The sequence below is a fragment of the Pempheris klunzingeri genome, chromosome 5, assembly GCF_042242105.1.
Source record: "Pempheris klunzingeri isolate RE-2024b chromosome 5, fPemKlu1.hap1, whole genome shotgun sequence".
Classification (NCBI taxonomy): Eukaryota; Metazoa; Chordata; class Actinopteri; order Acropomatiformes; family Pempheridae; genus Pempheris; species Pempheris klunzingeri.
Window position 1 is genome coordinate 27,023,073 of NC_092016.1, and position 17,093 is coordinate 27,040,165.

Below are 17,093 nucleotides of genomic sequence, written 5' to 3' on the forward strand. Positions count from 1 at the left end.
ATGACTGGCAGTGTTAAGGCAGAGATCCAGTGTGAGTGCGTGAATAAGGATGAAGCACTTCCCCCCCACAGAGGCCATTCCCATTGTAGCTCAGAGAGGGCAGCGCTCAGGTCATGTCAGGTGAAGTGTGTGTGTAGGTGTGTGGAATGTTGGGAGCAGTGCTGTCAGCGTCAGACACAATGTAACTACTGTTCTACAGATACTAGAGGAGGGACAGAGGTACAGACGTGTCCCTTCATCGTCGCGGTGCCACTGCTTCCCTATGACACCGGCCTCCGTCTACACTCAAGCAGCAGCTGCATGTTACCTTTGTGGAGCTGGTTCTGGTTTGGTGCCACAACTGATGGGGCTAAGTTGGCCCTGGTCAGGTCTAGTCCAGGCTCGTCACTGTTGGAGGACAAAAGCATATTGTGTGTTTTGTTGAAGGAGCCAATTATTTCACTCCTGTGTCATTATTATTTGAAAAAAAAACATTTTGACCTCACAGAACACAAGAGTTGCAGGTCTACTGCTGGTGACTGGTCAGCATGTTTGTGTTATTGTGTCTTACACAAATGTTGTGTTGGATCCACAAATGAACTAATCTATCAAAGTAGCAGTAGATCAGCAACTCCTGTTTTCCTTGAGCTCAAATGGCTGTTTTTGTCAGTGGAGTCTGGTGTGTTTGAAAAGAGCTGTAGGGATCCCTGTAGGGATCCTTTCCAGGGATCCTTCAGTGGTTGTTTTTTCTGACAGTGGGCCCGAAGGATTATATTGCTGCCATTGCAGCCTGTTTTGTGGCTGCTGGAGGAGGCGATCTTCTGGAACAATTTTTGTGCCTACCAGTCATTGAGACACCAGAGGGCCCAGGTTTAAACACACTGCTCCCCTTTAAGATGAGCAGGCTGCGTTTGACAGTGACATGGTTGGTTTGAAACATTTACTTATAAGGGAAGTTTTTATTATTAGAGTCCAGAAAAATTCAAGATTAAAAGTAATCTACCCTGGTTTAATGAAAATCTGTGGAAACTGATGATGAATTCAACATTTGGAATTAAGGAAAAAAGTAATTCAAAATCTTGAATTAGGTAATAGTGAATTAATCTGGAAATGCTATTCTTACAAGGTGGGGCCCAATTGATTCAGCAGAAAATGAATGGAGGTCAATACTTCTATTGCTTCTTTTTTTAACAGTCTAGTTTTTGATCTAGTAAACAAAATCATCACTTCCTTAAAGCTGCAGTCTGTGGGATTTAGTGGCATCTAGCAGTGAGTTTGCAGATTGCAACCAAGTCTTACATCAGGTAGTTTGGCTTCAGAGCAAATCATTCCACTGAAACAGCCCCCTCACACCAACGGTCAGCGGAGGAGGAGTTTGTGCTGAGAACTGCAAGTGTATGCCAACTGCTACGGACAGGACAGTGGCTTGATAATCACAGTTCATCACTCTGAACACTGACAAGGCAAAAGGTTCTTCTTTCTAAAGCTAATGTTAGGGTTACGATTTGTTCACCAACAGTAATCAGCTGTTAGCAGTGTTTTATTCTTCTTGTCTTTCTCTCCTCCGTCACTCAGCATTTGTGATTCTTTCTGCTTACTGTAAAATGTGCGTGTTGGTGGGAGTCCCTCTTTATGTGCAGTGTGCCTAGTTTTTGTCGGTTTGAGAAGTCTTCCAGTGTGTTCCCAGATTTGTACCTTAAAGAACATCGTTCAGTTGGAAACACCACCACGACAACAGAAATAGGCCAGATCTATCTTCATCTTCTTGTGGTGGTGCTGAGGAAACACTGTCTCAGTGTAGCCCGCAGAGAGAAAAGGGTTTTAAATGAATCAGTGTTAGAGCTGACATGGCTTCAGAGGCCAGGTAAGTCTGAAACATCCACATAAGCAAGGCCCACAGACAGAAGCAGACTGTCCTCCTGTGGCACAACTCTTCCATAGTCCCCCTGTGTGTGTGTGTGTGTGTGTGTGTGTGTGTGTGTTCTTGTTCTGTTTATCTTGCATGGACGTAGATGTGGCCTGATGCTGCCTACACAAAGTAGCCGCCGGCCTCTCTTGGCCTCTCTTGAAGCTGTACCTCTGTGTGTGTGTGTGTGTTGCTCTGAGCACGTCATTTACACACTCTGCCGTGACTAGACACATTACATATGCCTGCCAAACTCACCAGAGACGTGCTGTCTGTGTGATGAAGCTTCTGCAGCACAAAGGATTGTGGGTCAGGATCGCCAGAGAAGCACGTCTGGTTGTAGTGGGACTTCCTCATATATTTGGCCAAATGCTTTTGACACATCATACACTACTCACAAAAAGTTAGGGATATTCGACTTTCAGGTGAAATCTATGGAAAATGTAAAAAGTGAATGCTACAGTGATATTATATCATGAAAGTAGGACATTTAAGTAGAAGCATGCACTGGTGATTTTATTCATCTTAAACAATTTATTTGAAGAAAATCTACCAACAGTGGTAGGTATACCACAACAAAACATTTTCAGTGTCTCAATAAATTGGGACGTGGCCAAAGGACGTCCACTCCTCTCCTTTCTGTGACTCTTCCAGTCTCTGTATCACTGTTCCAACCTCCTGATGACACTCTGTGACCCTCTAAGCTCAGTGAACACCTCCGTCTGAGGACTTCCTGTTTGAAGCCTCCAGTGTTGAGGTGCTGCTGATCAACTGTTAGGTGTCGTCTTGGTCTCATGATGTCAGAATGTGAACAGCAGGATGAGGAGGACTGTTTAAATACCAATTCTAACTGAAGCAGGAAATGTATTGGTGGATTCATGGATCAAACCTGTTGTGAATGTTGCTGTTAAGCTTCTTGTTAGAGAACAGCAGCTGGTGCAGAAAGTACTGAGACACTGAACAGTTGGACATGTGCATTCAAAGGTTTAGAGAAGGTCACATTAAGTTCACCTGGAAAGGTTAGAATGTATTTTAGGTTCATCCTGAAATTTCACCTAAAAGCTGAATATCCCTAACTTTTAGTGAGGAGTGTATATTCAAACATACTAAATGTTTTTCTGGCATGCTAAATAGTAGTATGAGTCTTATGAGAATACAGCCACGGTTCCTTTCGTGTGTTTATTGGGTACAGAATAGCTTTGTTCACTGTCTTTTTTAAGGTGGTACACATTGTTGAAACTGTTTAATATAACAATGATGTCCAGTGACAAGCTGACAAGACTGATCAGCATTGTGGAGCAGAGTAGAAAACAGCCCTGTGCTTTTGTTTCTGAATTACGACGAGCGTGATTGGCTGTCGCCTGGTTGCTGATCAATGAGGACATTTGCATAAAGTGTGGCGCTTCTTGTTTTTCCTCTGCAGTGTCGCTTGGTGCCTTTTAACCATGTACTGGAGACACACATATACCTTTGGCATATCTGTACAAAAATATCCTATGAAATATTTGATTTCCTTACTGGCATACATAAATGATGACAGAAAATAGATGGACCAGGCTTCTTTCCAAAATTTGAGAGATTTTCAAAAGTTGTTGAATTTAGTGAACAGATTTTCAGGCAAATTTCTAAAAGTTTAGATTTTTCTAAGAATTCTATTGACTGAAGAACTTTTTGTAACGTTCTGTTTATGATTATATCCTAATATTTCCCTGGAAAGATTCCTGCAGAAATGATTTATTATAGTGAATTTCACATTTTTCTGCTGACTTGCTGTTCACAGCTGACTGGTGGACCCACTAAACACAGGTCACATTTTGCTTTTCACTGAATTTACAATAAAATACTAATATCTTTGTAGGAAATTACATGAAACTATGGGACCTGTAGAAAAGTCTTTTTACTGCGGCTGTGGTTCAGTGGTAGAGTGGGTCGTCCCTCAATCAGAAGGTCGGTGGTTTGACCCCTCAGCATGTCGAAGTGTCCTTGGATAAGACACTGAACCCCAACTTGCTCCTGAAGCAGCTTCAGTGTGTGAAAGAATCGATTCCTCCTGAATCCAGTTGGTTATCATGGGACACATCAGTTTAGTTATCAGTCTTTAAGGCAGGGCGACACCAAGGTGGGGGTAAAGGCAGTCACATGAGGTCATGCTGCACTGTGTGAGTGTGCCTGAGCAGCATTCCAAAGCACTGACAGCCTCTCACAGCCAGGGGGAGAGAGAGAGGGGGGGAGCAGGGACAGTGGGAGGGAAAAGCTTATTTGCATGAGAGGAGATCCTCAGGCCAATGGCCAGAATGGATAGAGGGAATATCAGGATCCAACAGGAAGTGACGTGTCAGGTTACACACTCCTCCCTCTTTTCCTCAGGCAAGAGGGAGAGAGAGAGAGAGAGTGAGGGAGGGAGGGAGATCAAGGGAGAAAGAAGGGGCGAGCGGGGTAGAAGTAAATGGGCCAAGCAGCAGTCTCATTTTTGCTGTGTGAGATCACGGAGCGGCAGAATGTGTCGGGATCCGCTTGACTACTGAAAACAAGCCTGAACAAGACAGAGGGAGAGACGCAGGGGAGGAAAGGGAGGGAGGGCAGAAGGACACAGGACAGAGGGAAAGAAGGAGGGAGGAGGGCAGTTTTGGGTTCTTTTGGGATCTGCACCTCGCAAAGGATCTAGTTGGCAAAGTGTCTCACGGGGGCTGAGCTACAGCCCTGCTGGAGTTACCACAGCCGCCTCACTGCAGCAGGACAAAATGAACTATCTGGTGAGTGGAAGAGAGAGAGAGAGAGAGAGAGAGAGAGAGAGTTCAGTGTTTGCATGCAAAATCACAGCTCTGTGGCACTCCCCACTGTTTTAAAACATTCTGTGCCTTTTTTGGTGTTGGTCTACTCCTTCAGCCCCTGTACTCCAGTGTGTGTCTGTGAGTGTCTTAGCAGGACCTGCTACACCCCAGCTGTGAACGGATTTGGAGAGGGGGGGGGGCTCTTGAGTATGAAGAAAAGAAAAACGTGAAGGGGGAGGAGAGGGAAACTGGAGTTAACATTTTCTCTGCAGATTCCTAGCTTTTGTTGTCCCTCAGCGGGGTGTGTGTGTGTGTGTGTGTGTGTGTGTGTGTGTGTGGTAAAGAGTTAAGGAGACATCGCTGTCCTGTAAAGGAATGTGCAGATACTGAAAGGACGAAGTTACTAAAAATTCCTCCTGTTTTTCTTCCTCTAGAAACGACTGGCAATCTGTTGCTGCTGTGTTTAGTTTGGAAAGAGTTTGAAGTTAAAGACTTGACCTTCAGTCAGACTGACTGTGTGTCACTGAAATGGAAACTTTATGCTGAAAGAAACAAGTACAGCACAAAAAGTCGTTATGAAAAGGGAAAATGAAGCAAGAGTGACATTGGTTTGGTTGCATATCTGAATACTTAATAAGAACCGAGTTGGTCACTTGATGCCTGTAATCCTCTTTCCTGACTGTATCTCAAAGATGCATTGCGCATATTTTTCTTTCAAACTCCTTTGATCGAACGCATCACTGCACAGAATCAGAACACGCAGCAGAGGCTGTTCACTGTATATCGCTCTGCAAAGAAAGAAAACAGGAAAGAAAGAGGGAAAGAAGGAAGGAAAGAAAGAAAGAAAGAGGAGAGAGCGTGAGAGAGCCGTGGTCTGCCTTTCTGCTGACTCAGAGGAAAGTGTTAAAGAAATGAAGGTTTTATGGCCAGAGGACAGAGAGACGCAATCAGACGGCTGGAAGAGAAAAACGCTTCAGTAAAGCGAGAGCGGAGAGAAGGAGAGCAGAAAGAAGAGATGAGATGTGCTAGTATTGCATTCGAAACTTCCCTGCCATTGTTCTTCATTGTGCTTCTGCGTCAGTGTTGGCTCACTGCTCATGTCATACCACTGTGTGTGTGTGTGTGTGTGTGTGTGTGTGTGTGTGTGTGTGTGTGTCTGGAGTAACTACACAGCCAGGAATGTGACAGTAAAATACTGTGGAGCAGACTGATGTGTGTGTAACTAGTAATTACACGCCAGTAATTAGTGTGTGATTAATATAAAATAACATTCCAGTGTTGTGGAGCTCAGAGGCAGGGACAGAGCTTATCCCCAGTGTTTGCTCACATATAGTACCAAACAAATAAATGTTGTGCTTACTTTTTGGAAAACCCGAAGATGAATGATATTTTCTATATTGTTTTATTTTCTCTAGAAAAAGTGTGCTACACAGCAACAAGTACATCTACACATGGTTTCAAGATCCCAACAGAACATAATAATACATAACAACAACAGTAGAGCCAGTGCTTTATCTAGGGTGCACTCCATACACAGCAAGGCTAGCATTCTATGTGGTTTTCATGGACTGTGGTCATGCTTTCGTGTTCAATGTTCAGCAGCAGCACTGGATGTGTCCCTGTCAGGTCAGACCGAAAACTAGTGGGAAGCACATTAGGCCCAAAACTTCTCTTTTCCATCCTTGGTTATTATATTAGATAACTTCTGCTACAACAATTACAATGCAGGCAGAGTTGAGCAGACAGCCAGTGACACAGTATCCATCTCAGAAGCAGGGAGGAGCCGACAGGGCCAGGACACAGGGCTGGTTTTAAATAGATGAAGAGGATTCCCTCCATACCATGGATGAGTGTGTGTGTGTGTGTGTGTGTGTGAAAGAGAGAGAATATCAGGTTCCCACATGTGAGTTTCCCCGACTCTAACTTGATCCTGGCTAATTAAAACACATAGCTAATCTTGCCCGTTGAGTCTCACAATCAGATGGATGAAATATTCAGACAGCAGCTCTCGGATGTGTTGACAGCAGCTCAGACTGAGAGGTCCGCCCGCCGCACGCTGTGTGTTCAGACGTAACGTGTGGGCCGATGAGGTGTGAGCGAAGCACGCGCAGAAATAGCAGGACACTAACTAAAGTCGCTTGATACATGAGATGGTCGTCCCACTATGCAATGCTCATTAGAAACCCCCAGCCCAGTACAGTGGTGCTACAGCAGTGTTTAATGATGTAGAGGTACTGTTTCCTTTTTTTAACAAAGGTCTGAGGATGGTTAGTCATGTTATGTACAGGTTTGTTCCATGAAAATGGGGCCAGTAGTTTGACCTCCTTGGGGAAGGTAACAATAGATGGATATACAGGGTTCACAAAAAGTTAGGGATATTCGACTTTCAGGTGAAATCTATGGAAAATGTAAAAAGTGAATGCTACAGTGACATTATATCATGAAAGTAGGACATTTAAGTAGAAGCATGCACTGGTGATTTTATTCATCTTAATCAGTTTATTGAAAGAAAATCTACCAACAGTGGTAGGTATACCACAACAAAACATGTTCAGTGTCTCAATAAATTGGGACGTGGCCAAAGGACGTCCACTCCTCTCCTTTCTGTGACTCTTCCAGTCTCTGTATCACTGTTCCAACCTCCTGATGACACTCTGTGACCCTCTAAGCTCAGTGAACACCTCCGTCTGAGGACTTCCTGTTTGAAGCCTCCAGTGTTGAGGTGCTGCTGATCAACTTTTAGGTGTCGTCTTGGTCTCATGATGTCAGAATGTGAACAGCAGGATGAGGAGGACTGTTTAAATACCAATTCTAACTGAAGCAGGAAATGTATTGGTGGTGGTTCATCCTGAAATTTCACCTGAAAGCCGAATATCCCTAACTTTTTGTGAGTAGTGTACTTCAAAAACCCCTTTTAATAATTATCTCTGTCTCTGAATACCTGCCCTGAGCCAAATATATGAGGAATACATAGGTTTTTCAAAAAGAGCCTAGTGTCTACAGCAGGCAGCAGGACAGTGTTAAAGAAAGAACATGTCATTGATGTACTTTAATAGTTTTTGGACAACAATGGGGCTCTGTGGCCCAGAGGAAGGAGGTACTTTTTCACAATGTTCTAACTTCATCACCAACCTCATGTACAGTAGCTGGCTGTCTTTGTCCCCTTGTAGTTTGATATTTAGTTATTATTAGCACTCAGGTCCTTGTCGTTCTCTGCAATAGAAATCTAACGACGTGAATGACAATGTTAAGAGGAAGAATTCTCGGCACTCCTCGTGGTGTCAGTGCACATTTCTTTGCCCATGTATTTCTCCTGACTCACTGTCTGAGTCAGGGAGGCCCGGCTCACTGCAGGAATTCCCCTCTCCTGTCGTCCTGCGCGACACACACACACACACACACACACACACACACACACACATCCGCTAGCCGACGGGCTGGCTCCAGTGATTAGCTGCCACGCACATACTGATCCACAGAGCAGTCTCTTCACTGACCCCTGAGTTAAATCTCACACAGGTGTTGCCCATGAAATCAGTCAGTCAGTGGAGTAGTGAATCAGCCAATCGGACCAGTCGGTCAATAAGTATTCATTCAGTAAACTTCTGCACTCATTCACTCACTTATACGCCTGAAAACTGTGTTTTCACTCCCATCCTCACTTTACGTGACAGTACATCCCAGCGCAGGTGCTCCAGTAGTCATGTTTGACTCATGCATGCCAGTAAACTGTGACTCAGTGGGCAGTTTCACCTCTGACCCACATACCATGGGCCTCTGGGACACCGCACACAGCACCTGAAAAGGCTTTTGGGATGGGCAGTGAGTGCTCAGTTGGGCCCCAGTGATCAGACAGACAGACAGACATGTTTAAAGGGAGTTCCATCATACAGTATACACACTGCACACGGCAGATATTGTCAAGCAGTGCTGGCCGTGCTTTGGTACTGAATGAAAGAGGAATCGTGAAGATGACACAGATGTGGATGACTTCTCTGACATGATGAATATGATGCATTTGGAATATGACTTATTTATTCTGCCTCATCAATAATCACAATACTTTCAAAGTTTTTCAGAAATCCTTAACTAAGTGTAGTTAAAGCAGGTTACCAGTGTAACGTGTGCCAAAAGGTGCGTGTCCATGCCCAACAGAACTGGGTGAGCCCCTTCTTTCGGACCCATGTCTTCCTGCAGCTGACAGTGCAACCTGACCCAGATTCATTTGACCACAATAATATCGAGCGGACAGAAAGCTGGCTTCAATGTTGCCGGTACACTGAAGCGTCCAGTCAAGAGAACCATATCAAAGCCTGACAGCTAGCTGTTTCTTTCTGTGAGTTTTCTGTGAGCTCTCATCTCTCATGTGGAAGTGGTGGAGAAAAGCTGCATATTTTTAAAATGTTCATCTCTGTCAGTGTAGACATGGTTCACAAGACTCTAAGGAACAACAACCAAGACGGTTATGAAACAGTTTGTGATGAATGCTACACAAACTCTGTGTCTTCTTTTGTCAGGTAGCGTGCAGGAGACAGAGGTGATAGGAAATCAGATGGTGAAGTATGCTATATAAGTTCTGACCACATTTGAATGAAGGACTTTATGATTGCAGGGCAAAAAAATGATTACTGTTGTCACGTCGAATCTAATCAGCCAGAGGAGTGAAGTAGTGAGATGTGGGCCGTTGCTGGAAGACAAGGCTGTCCTGTTGTGGACTGACTCATGGCGCTCCGGTCATGGACTGCCCATTAGAAACAACGTTCCCATGCAAATTAGCATTCTTAATAGTCATTTCCCATTGTGTAAATAGACTGGATCAAATTTAATTTCTTCAGGATTCTTCACAGAATGTGTCATTGTTTCTACAATAAGCATGAATACTGCCAATTCAAATGTTTCAGCTCTTCTGTCTAGAGATGGATTTAAGGCAGCAGTCATCGGCACAGTCATGTCACAGCAAGAAAGCTTCCTGGCTTGAATGCCTGTTCTCTTGTTCTGGTGGGTGTCTTAGCTCAGTCCAAAGTCAGAACATGAGGTCCACTAATAAATCTTACTGAAGCATGGAAACCTTTTTCTGATGTGCAGCACAATAATCAGACCTCAACGGTCCTTCAACCACTTCTCATTATCCTGGAAAACTCAAACACAACTCCATGATATGCGACTGAAAACTTTGGAAAGTCATCAAGTAGACCTTTTGCCCCAGATTTGACACACTTTACACATTCTGCTCCTAAAGGTCAAGAATTTACTTCCACGTGAAAGCGCAGTACTTGGCTGATCGAATACTGGCCGAATTTAACAGATGCACCTACAGCTTGGGGAGGAAATATCACGTTTTATTTTCTGCATTTTTTTTTGCAATTCAGCAGGAAACATAAATGGCAGATTCAGCAGGATAGTTTTGCTTCTGCGTAGGAGTTGAGGAAAAAAACCACAAAACCACCATCATCTCTAAATCTACTGTATGCAGGCACACATTGATATGGATTCAAGGTTGCTTGAATTGTTACACGTTGTGGCTCAAAAGTAAGGGATGGTTTGAAGCTTTGGGAACGAGCTGTATAAGTTTGCCTTACATGAGCTATTTTCAGTATTACTGTACACAGCATCACTTCAACTCTGATCAAGATCAAACTCAGTAGAGCTCACTGATGTCATGCTTATTTCCTAGATGTGTCAAATGACGGGCCTGTCTTCCACAGTGATAGTTAAAAACACAAAAAGGTTCAGTGTATGAATAGACCTAAGGCTAAAGCTGACTTGCTAACTAGAGAATGTGAAGTCTAACCTGTGCTTGTGCGTCAGCTTCCTTAAGTATTAAGCCAATACTGTAGAGTACAGTTAGCAGACAAACAACAAGCTATGAATCACTGGATGTTTTTCCCCACTGCTCAGTGCTGAATCATAGAGTCAACAGTGCAGTCTCAGCTGCAGCTTTCTCAACAGATTTATGTGAGTGATCAAGGTGTCAGAGTTCACCAGTGAGGAGATTTATGCCCCTGTGGTTGTGAAACCATTTTAAGCCGGACACCTTTGGTGTGTTGTTTTTACACTACAAAATGTTGATGCATCAGTGCGTTTTGTGCAGCTTCGTGCTACAGTGGAGTGGTGGAGCTCCTGTGCTTTGAACCTCATATATTCCACGGTAAAGAGGAAGGTTTCAGGTCTCCATCATGAGTATGTTTTGAGCAGAGAAATAAAGACTGTAATCTCTCTGTCAGCCACTCACACACAGTGATCACAGGGTGTGTCACAAGCCTTTAGCTCCGGCCTTTGCTACCTGTTTAAGTACAGGTTAGTAAAGCCCTTAAAGACAGGTGCGTTCAGCTCTGTGGACACGCATTCAGATTGTGTGTTGTGTATTGCAGATACTAATTTCTGAAGGTGTTGGGACACAGTCATGGTCCTTGATTTTCCACACTTCTGAACCTTCACCTTGTAAATGGAAACTGGTAGAATTACTGTCTAGCTGAGCAGTTAACAGCAAAGAAAACAAGAATCTAACATGTTAATAAAATGGTGAGAGCATGTCCTTTTTTAAGGCTGATTAAATTATGACAGAACCTTTTTTCGGAAGATGAATATACCATTACCTAAAGTTACACTCATTCCATCGCAGTGCTTGTTAGACCTCTGAATCTCTGCACAACAGTCAATGAGGAGTAGTGTTCTTTCTAAAACTTTGTCCATTAGACAATGAGACTGAATAATATACACTGGCTTTGAACCAGCCGACTTTCTGCCTGTGTGTGTGTGTGCGTATTGCCAGTCAACAGGTTAGGCAACACTCAGGCCACGCCCCTGTGAGTCTACACTGTGCTTCAGGCTACACAATCCCTGCTGTTATTTCTGCTGCCTGGAGGCAGGAATTCTTCTCCTTAGAGCAGCAGCCTTAACCACCGTAGAACAGAGCACATACAGAGGATAGAAAAAGTCTACCCAGCCCTGTTAACATGCCAGGTTTTTGTTATGTAAAAAAATGAGACTGTACCTGTACAACTCAACTGAAAAACAAACTGAAATCTTTTAGGGGGGAAGTAAAAATAAAAAACTAAAATAATGTGGTTGCATAAATATGTACACCCTTAAACTAATACTTTGTTGATTTTATTCCAGCACTCAGTCTTTTTGGGTGGGAGTCTATCAGCATGGCACATCTTGACTTGGCAATATTTGCCCATTCCTCTTTGCACAAACGCTCCAAATGTGTCAGACTGCGAGGGCATCTCCTGAGCTCAGCCCTCTTCAGGTCACCCCACAGAGTTTCTGGCTGGGCCGGTCCAAAACTTTCATCTTCTCCTGGTGAAGCCGTTCTTTTGTTGATGTATGCTTTGGGTCGTTGTCGTTCCTCTTCGTCTTCAGCTTTCTAGCAGAAGCCTGAAGGTTTTGTGCCGACACTGACTGGTATTTGGAACCGTTCATGATTCCCTCCACCTTGACTAAGGCCCCAGTTCCAGCTGAAGAACAACAGCCCCAAAGCCTGATGCTGCCTCCACCATGCTTCACTGTGGGTGTGGTGTTCTTTTGGTGATGTGCACTGTTGTTTTAGTGCCAAACACACCTTTTGGAATTATGGCCAAAAAGTTCAACCCTGGTTTCATCACACCAGAACACATTTCCCCACATGCTTTTGGGAGACTTCAAATGTGTTTCTGCTAAATGTGGCCAGGCTTGGATGTTTTTCTTTGTAAGAAAAGGCTTCCGTCTTGCCACCCTACCCCACAGCCCAGACATATGAAGACTAAGGGAGGTTGTTGTCACTTGTACTACGCAGCCAGTACTTGCCAGGAATTCCTGCAGCTCCTTTAATGTTGCTGAAGGCCTCTTGGCAGCCTCCCTCACCAGTTTTCTTCTCGTCTTTTCATCAATTTTGGAGGGACGTCCAGTTCTTGGTGATGTCACTGTTGCGCCATATTTTCTCCACTTGATGATGACTGTCTTCACTGTGTTCCATGGTATATCTAATGCCTTGGAAAGTCTTTTGTAACCTTCTCCTGACTGATACCTTTGAACACCGTGGCTTTTGCTGTAAGATACAACTAAGAAAATGTGAGAAAAAAGCTACTAGAAGAGCTGAACTGTATTTGGGGTTAATCAGAGGCACTTTAAATGATGGCAGGTGTGTACTGAGTCCTATTAACATGATTCTGAATGTGATTGGTTCATTCTGAACACAGCCACATCCCCAGTTATAAGAGGCTGTGCACACTTATGCAACCACATTAGTTTAGTTTTTTTGAAAGGTGGAAAAAGTTCTGAAATGATTTATCTTGGTCTCATTTCTTTACATCACAGAAACCTGGTATTTTAACAGGGCTGTGGAGACTTTTTATATCCACTGTAAAGCTGGGACTCTTTGGAAGATACAGATTTTGTTGTACTTTTTAGCCCCAAAGGATGCAAAGAAAGAAAATGTTTTTATGTAAATCATAAAGATGAAATGTTTGTGGACAACTCAACAACTCCTCAGAGGGCACCTTAAGGAGAACCTTCAGATGGCCTCCAGGGATTCCTCGAAGACTTCAAGGGGACTGAAGAATTCTCAAGGACATTTTTGTTGGACACAACTGTGGTGGAATAAAAAGCCTGATAGGGGGGGGGGGGCACACATTTTCAGTCTCTGCAGGAGGACATTCAGTGTTGCACTTGGTTGTTCACATGGAAAGTGAAAGAAGTGACGATGGACCAAATGAAAAAAGGGAGAGAAGTTCAAACCCAGCTTACTTTCTCAGCTGCACATAGAGCGACAGCATGGGGTGGGTGTGACTGTCGGGCTGTTGGTTTCAGAAGGTACAGGCATGGTTGGACATGTTTACAGTCAATGAACACTACAATTTCCACTGGAACCAAATAGAACACATAGTGTAACATGCTGCTTCAGTCAGCAGTAAGTTAGCATCATTAGCTCACAAATGATGGATGACTGATATGCAGAGCCCACTCCTTGTGCTCTGGGCCTGTGTGGATGTGGGTGGAGGCTCCTGGGTGGAGGGGTCCTTTCTGCTGTTGTGCAAATCAGCCGTGCTCTCACAACTATTTCTCAGGAACAGTCTGACATGCCAAGACAGGAAAAGAGGGAGGGGGGAGGGAAGGGCTGAAGTGAGGGAGAAAGAAGCGGAGGTTGGGAGAGAAAGAGAAAGAGGAGGGCAGAGGGAAGAAGAGAAAGAAACAAAGCTAGGAAAAAGAGGAGCGCTGTGCTTCTATTCCCTGCTTTCTCATCTTTACGATGAATTGCAAGAATCTGGATGTGTGTGTGTGTGTGTGTGTGTGTGTCTGTGTGTGTGTGTGTTGTGACACCTGGAATGTGAGGTAACCGGAGAGTTTTGTGTTTGTATGTGGAGGCTGTGGAATGCTGTAGTAAGTGTGTGTGTGTGTGTGTGTGTGTGTGTGTGTGGGTGGGGGGTGGGGGGGTGGGGGGGGGGGGGGGGGGGGGAGCATAGCAGGGACACAGAAGCACACACACCTCAGCGATGCAGTAGATACAGTACAGTGTGCGTCAACTAGACTATCAAAAAGCTCAGTTAGAACCAAAATATGAAATGGTGCGGCCATAAAAACATGGACTATTTCTTTCAGTGTTGATATCAGATGGAGAGCTACAGCAGCATGTGTGATTACCTGTGATTATGAGCTCGAAGCTTGTTAAGCTAAAAAAGAGGAAAGATGTTACAGAGTTTTGACACGCAACAGTTCAGGTATTCAGGTAATTGTTCTCGGTGAATCCTCTAATGAAGCCAACACATTCTGTGGTTGCACCCACGCAGTGTGAGTCGCTGTAAACAGAATGTCTGTCCCCAGATCTGCTGCACAGTACGTACACCTGGTCACATTTGTCATACAGATGACAGGATGTGGGACAAAGACAAATTTGCATTGAGAAGAGAGGAAACCAAAACATACGATGAAGTACACACACACACACACACACACACACATACAGGGATATCTTGCACACTGCTTGTTTCTTAATGAAACTCTTGAGTGTTTTTACTTCGTCCTTGTCCCTCATTGCTTGTGTGTGTGTGTGTGTGTGTGTGTGTGTGTGTGTGTGTGCGGTTGGGATCACCCACTACAGCACCAACACAAGTCATGTTTTGCTCATATCTTACAACAGATTGATCAGAGAGGGTATTTTTCCGCATGTTCTGGTGGATTAACTGGCTTGGGAGAGGAACTGCTCAATGCTACACGCAGCACATGAATATGTTTACATGCTGGTAGAGTAGACTGATCTTAATCATGTAGAACAAGTCAAGACTGTAATGGATACGGTAACATTTTGTGGGAAAACAAGAATCAGCACAGTATTTCTTCTGGGCCAGAGGACAGTGATCCGTTGGCCATTCTGTCCATTCGCCCGACATCTATCTGTCTGTCCATCTTGCCCTCACACTGGAAAAAGACAATGGTGGTCACTTTATCAACGAGGTAAAAACGACCATTGTGGCCTCTATTGGCCGTACAGAAGCAACTATGTCAGGCAACGTAGTATGAAGAGTGAGAAAGTGTGCGTAGGAAGGAGGCAGAGGGGGAAGGATGGATTAATGGGCAGGTCAGATCTCTCTGTGGTTGACCTGCTCACCACCTACTCCACCTTTTCATGGCGGGCTGTGTCCAACCTGTTCAGTCAATTTCCAAAACCAAGACTCTGACATTCATGCTGCGATTGGTTAGCTGTATAGGGGTGAGAAAGAAAGATGGATTCCTCTCTCTGTTTCACTATGAACTGTAGGAATAACTGTGTGAATTTGTTTATGAGAAATTATTTAAATAATGATTTCATACCTTTTTCGTTGTCTAACAACAGAAAAATCCGTGAGCCACGATATCGTGACTGTGACGGGCTGACTCCTGGATGTGTAGTCACGGGTGGAGGCTGCGTGACAGCACAGTTGATAAAGCAACTTTCTCTGTGATCACTAATTTTAAATTTGAAGTGAGCGCGTGGACTTTCTGCAGGAGAGAGATGTTGATGCTGATGTTACTGGGAGATTAATGTTCACACAAGAGGGCAGAAGCAAGAGGAAGAGCAGTAAAGGAACTGTGAGAGGATGGATAGAATAGATGGTGCAATAGACACACAGGGGAAGTGCCTTTGAATAGACACACACACACACACACACACACACACAAACTCAAACACACAAAACCTCATGTGGCACGTTAGTATTTGTCCCCAGGGGTCAAATAGGATGCAAGAGACAAAGGACATTAAGCTACACACACACACACACACACACACACACACACACACTCAGTCACACAGATGAGTGACCTGTCTATACAGAGCTCGCTCCACCAGCTGTTCACATTACTTTCTCCTCAGTGGACGTTTCTGTTTTCCCCTTTCTCTCCTTTCCTTTTTAGCAGTGGGAGTTGCTGGATATTCTAACAAAACTGAAACCAAAATGTTAAAAAAGCTTCTATATTTTAGTCTTGACCATTAAATGCATATTGACATTAACTGGTGGTCATACCCATCGCAGTAAAGGTCATCTTCAAATGTTTTGTCTTTGTCTCACCAAAAGTCCAAACCCAAACACATTTCATTTACAATAACATGAGACAGAGAAAAGCATATGATAAGTGAACTGATGGTTTCAGCATCACGTAACTGCTGCAGATCTGTGAGAAGTGCTTCCCTTTAAGGTAGCCAGAAAAACTCTCGTGATAATGATTGATAATATAATAAATGAAATACAGGGCTGGTCAGCAGTAATATGCTACAGCTAGCTACACCTTATGTCACCCGCTGATGTAGTTGTTTTACAGTGCACAGAGAAATGTTCAGATCATTACGACCTGAACTAACAACACCCTCCTCATCTGTTGTAATGGCAGAAACAGTGGACAATGTTTTAACCAAAGGTTGGATTTACAGAAATGTATTCAAAAATGATTATTGACTGACCAGTAGTACACATGCATGGTTCATTCTATAATATTACAGCAATGAGAGGAATGTACAGCACCTCCCCTGGAGACATGGTCCATGTCTCTTGTTAGCTGCATACGTAACTAATGCATGAAGATGCTCTATAGACGATGAGTGGATCAAAGTTTTTAATAGATAGAATAATCTGTTGCACATCCATCTGTATGTATTCCTGCACAAAGGCAGGAAAACAACCACACAATGATCAAACATCACACAGGCTACACAAAGCAGAAAAGTCTTCCTATGGAATTCCTCTGTTTACAGAATCATCAAAGTGACAAAAAGGTCAAAGTACATACACCAGAACACACCAGTGTAACTATAATAGTCTGCTTTGGGAGTTAGTTTGTGGGCTTCTAGGTGTTTTCAATCAGATGTTCAGTTGTGTTTATGGAATAGTGCTTCTCTCAGCCCTCAGAGCTTTAAGCTCCTCTTTGCCCACTTGACATTTGTCTGCTGTCTTTCATCCATCGTCCTGATGCGATATTTCCATTGA

At 43.8% G+C, this 17,093-nt stretch overlaps 1 protein-coding gene across 2 annotated transcripts in view; it reads left to right on the forward strand.

The window, feature by feature from the left end:
* Positions 1–17,093, forward strand: part of bcar1 (BCAR1 scaffold protein, Cas family member) — a 79,358-nt gene that overhangs the window by 32,033 nt on the left and 30,232 nt on the right. The window contains exon 1 of one of the 2 annotated variants that reach the window (XM_070831356.1): positions 4,291–4,638. The exons of the other annotated variant lie outside the window; for it this stretch is intronic. Within the exon in view, the coding sequence (XP_070687457.1) occupies positions 4,627–4,638 (12 nt within the window). The 5' untranslated portion in view covers positions 4,291–4,626. Of the gene's footprint in view, positions 1–4,290; positions 4,639–17,093 lie in introns of those variants that run through there. 2 annotated transcript variants of the gene reach the window in all.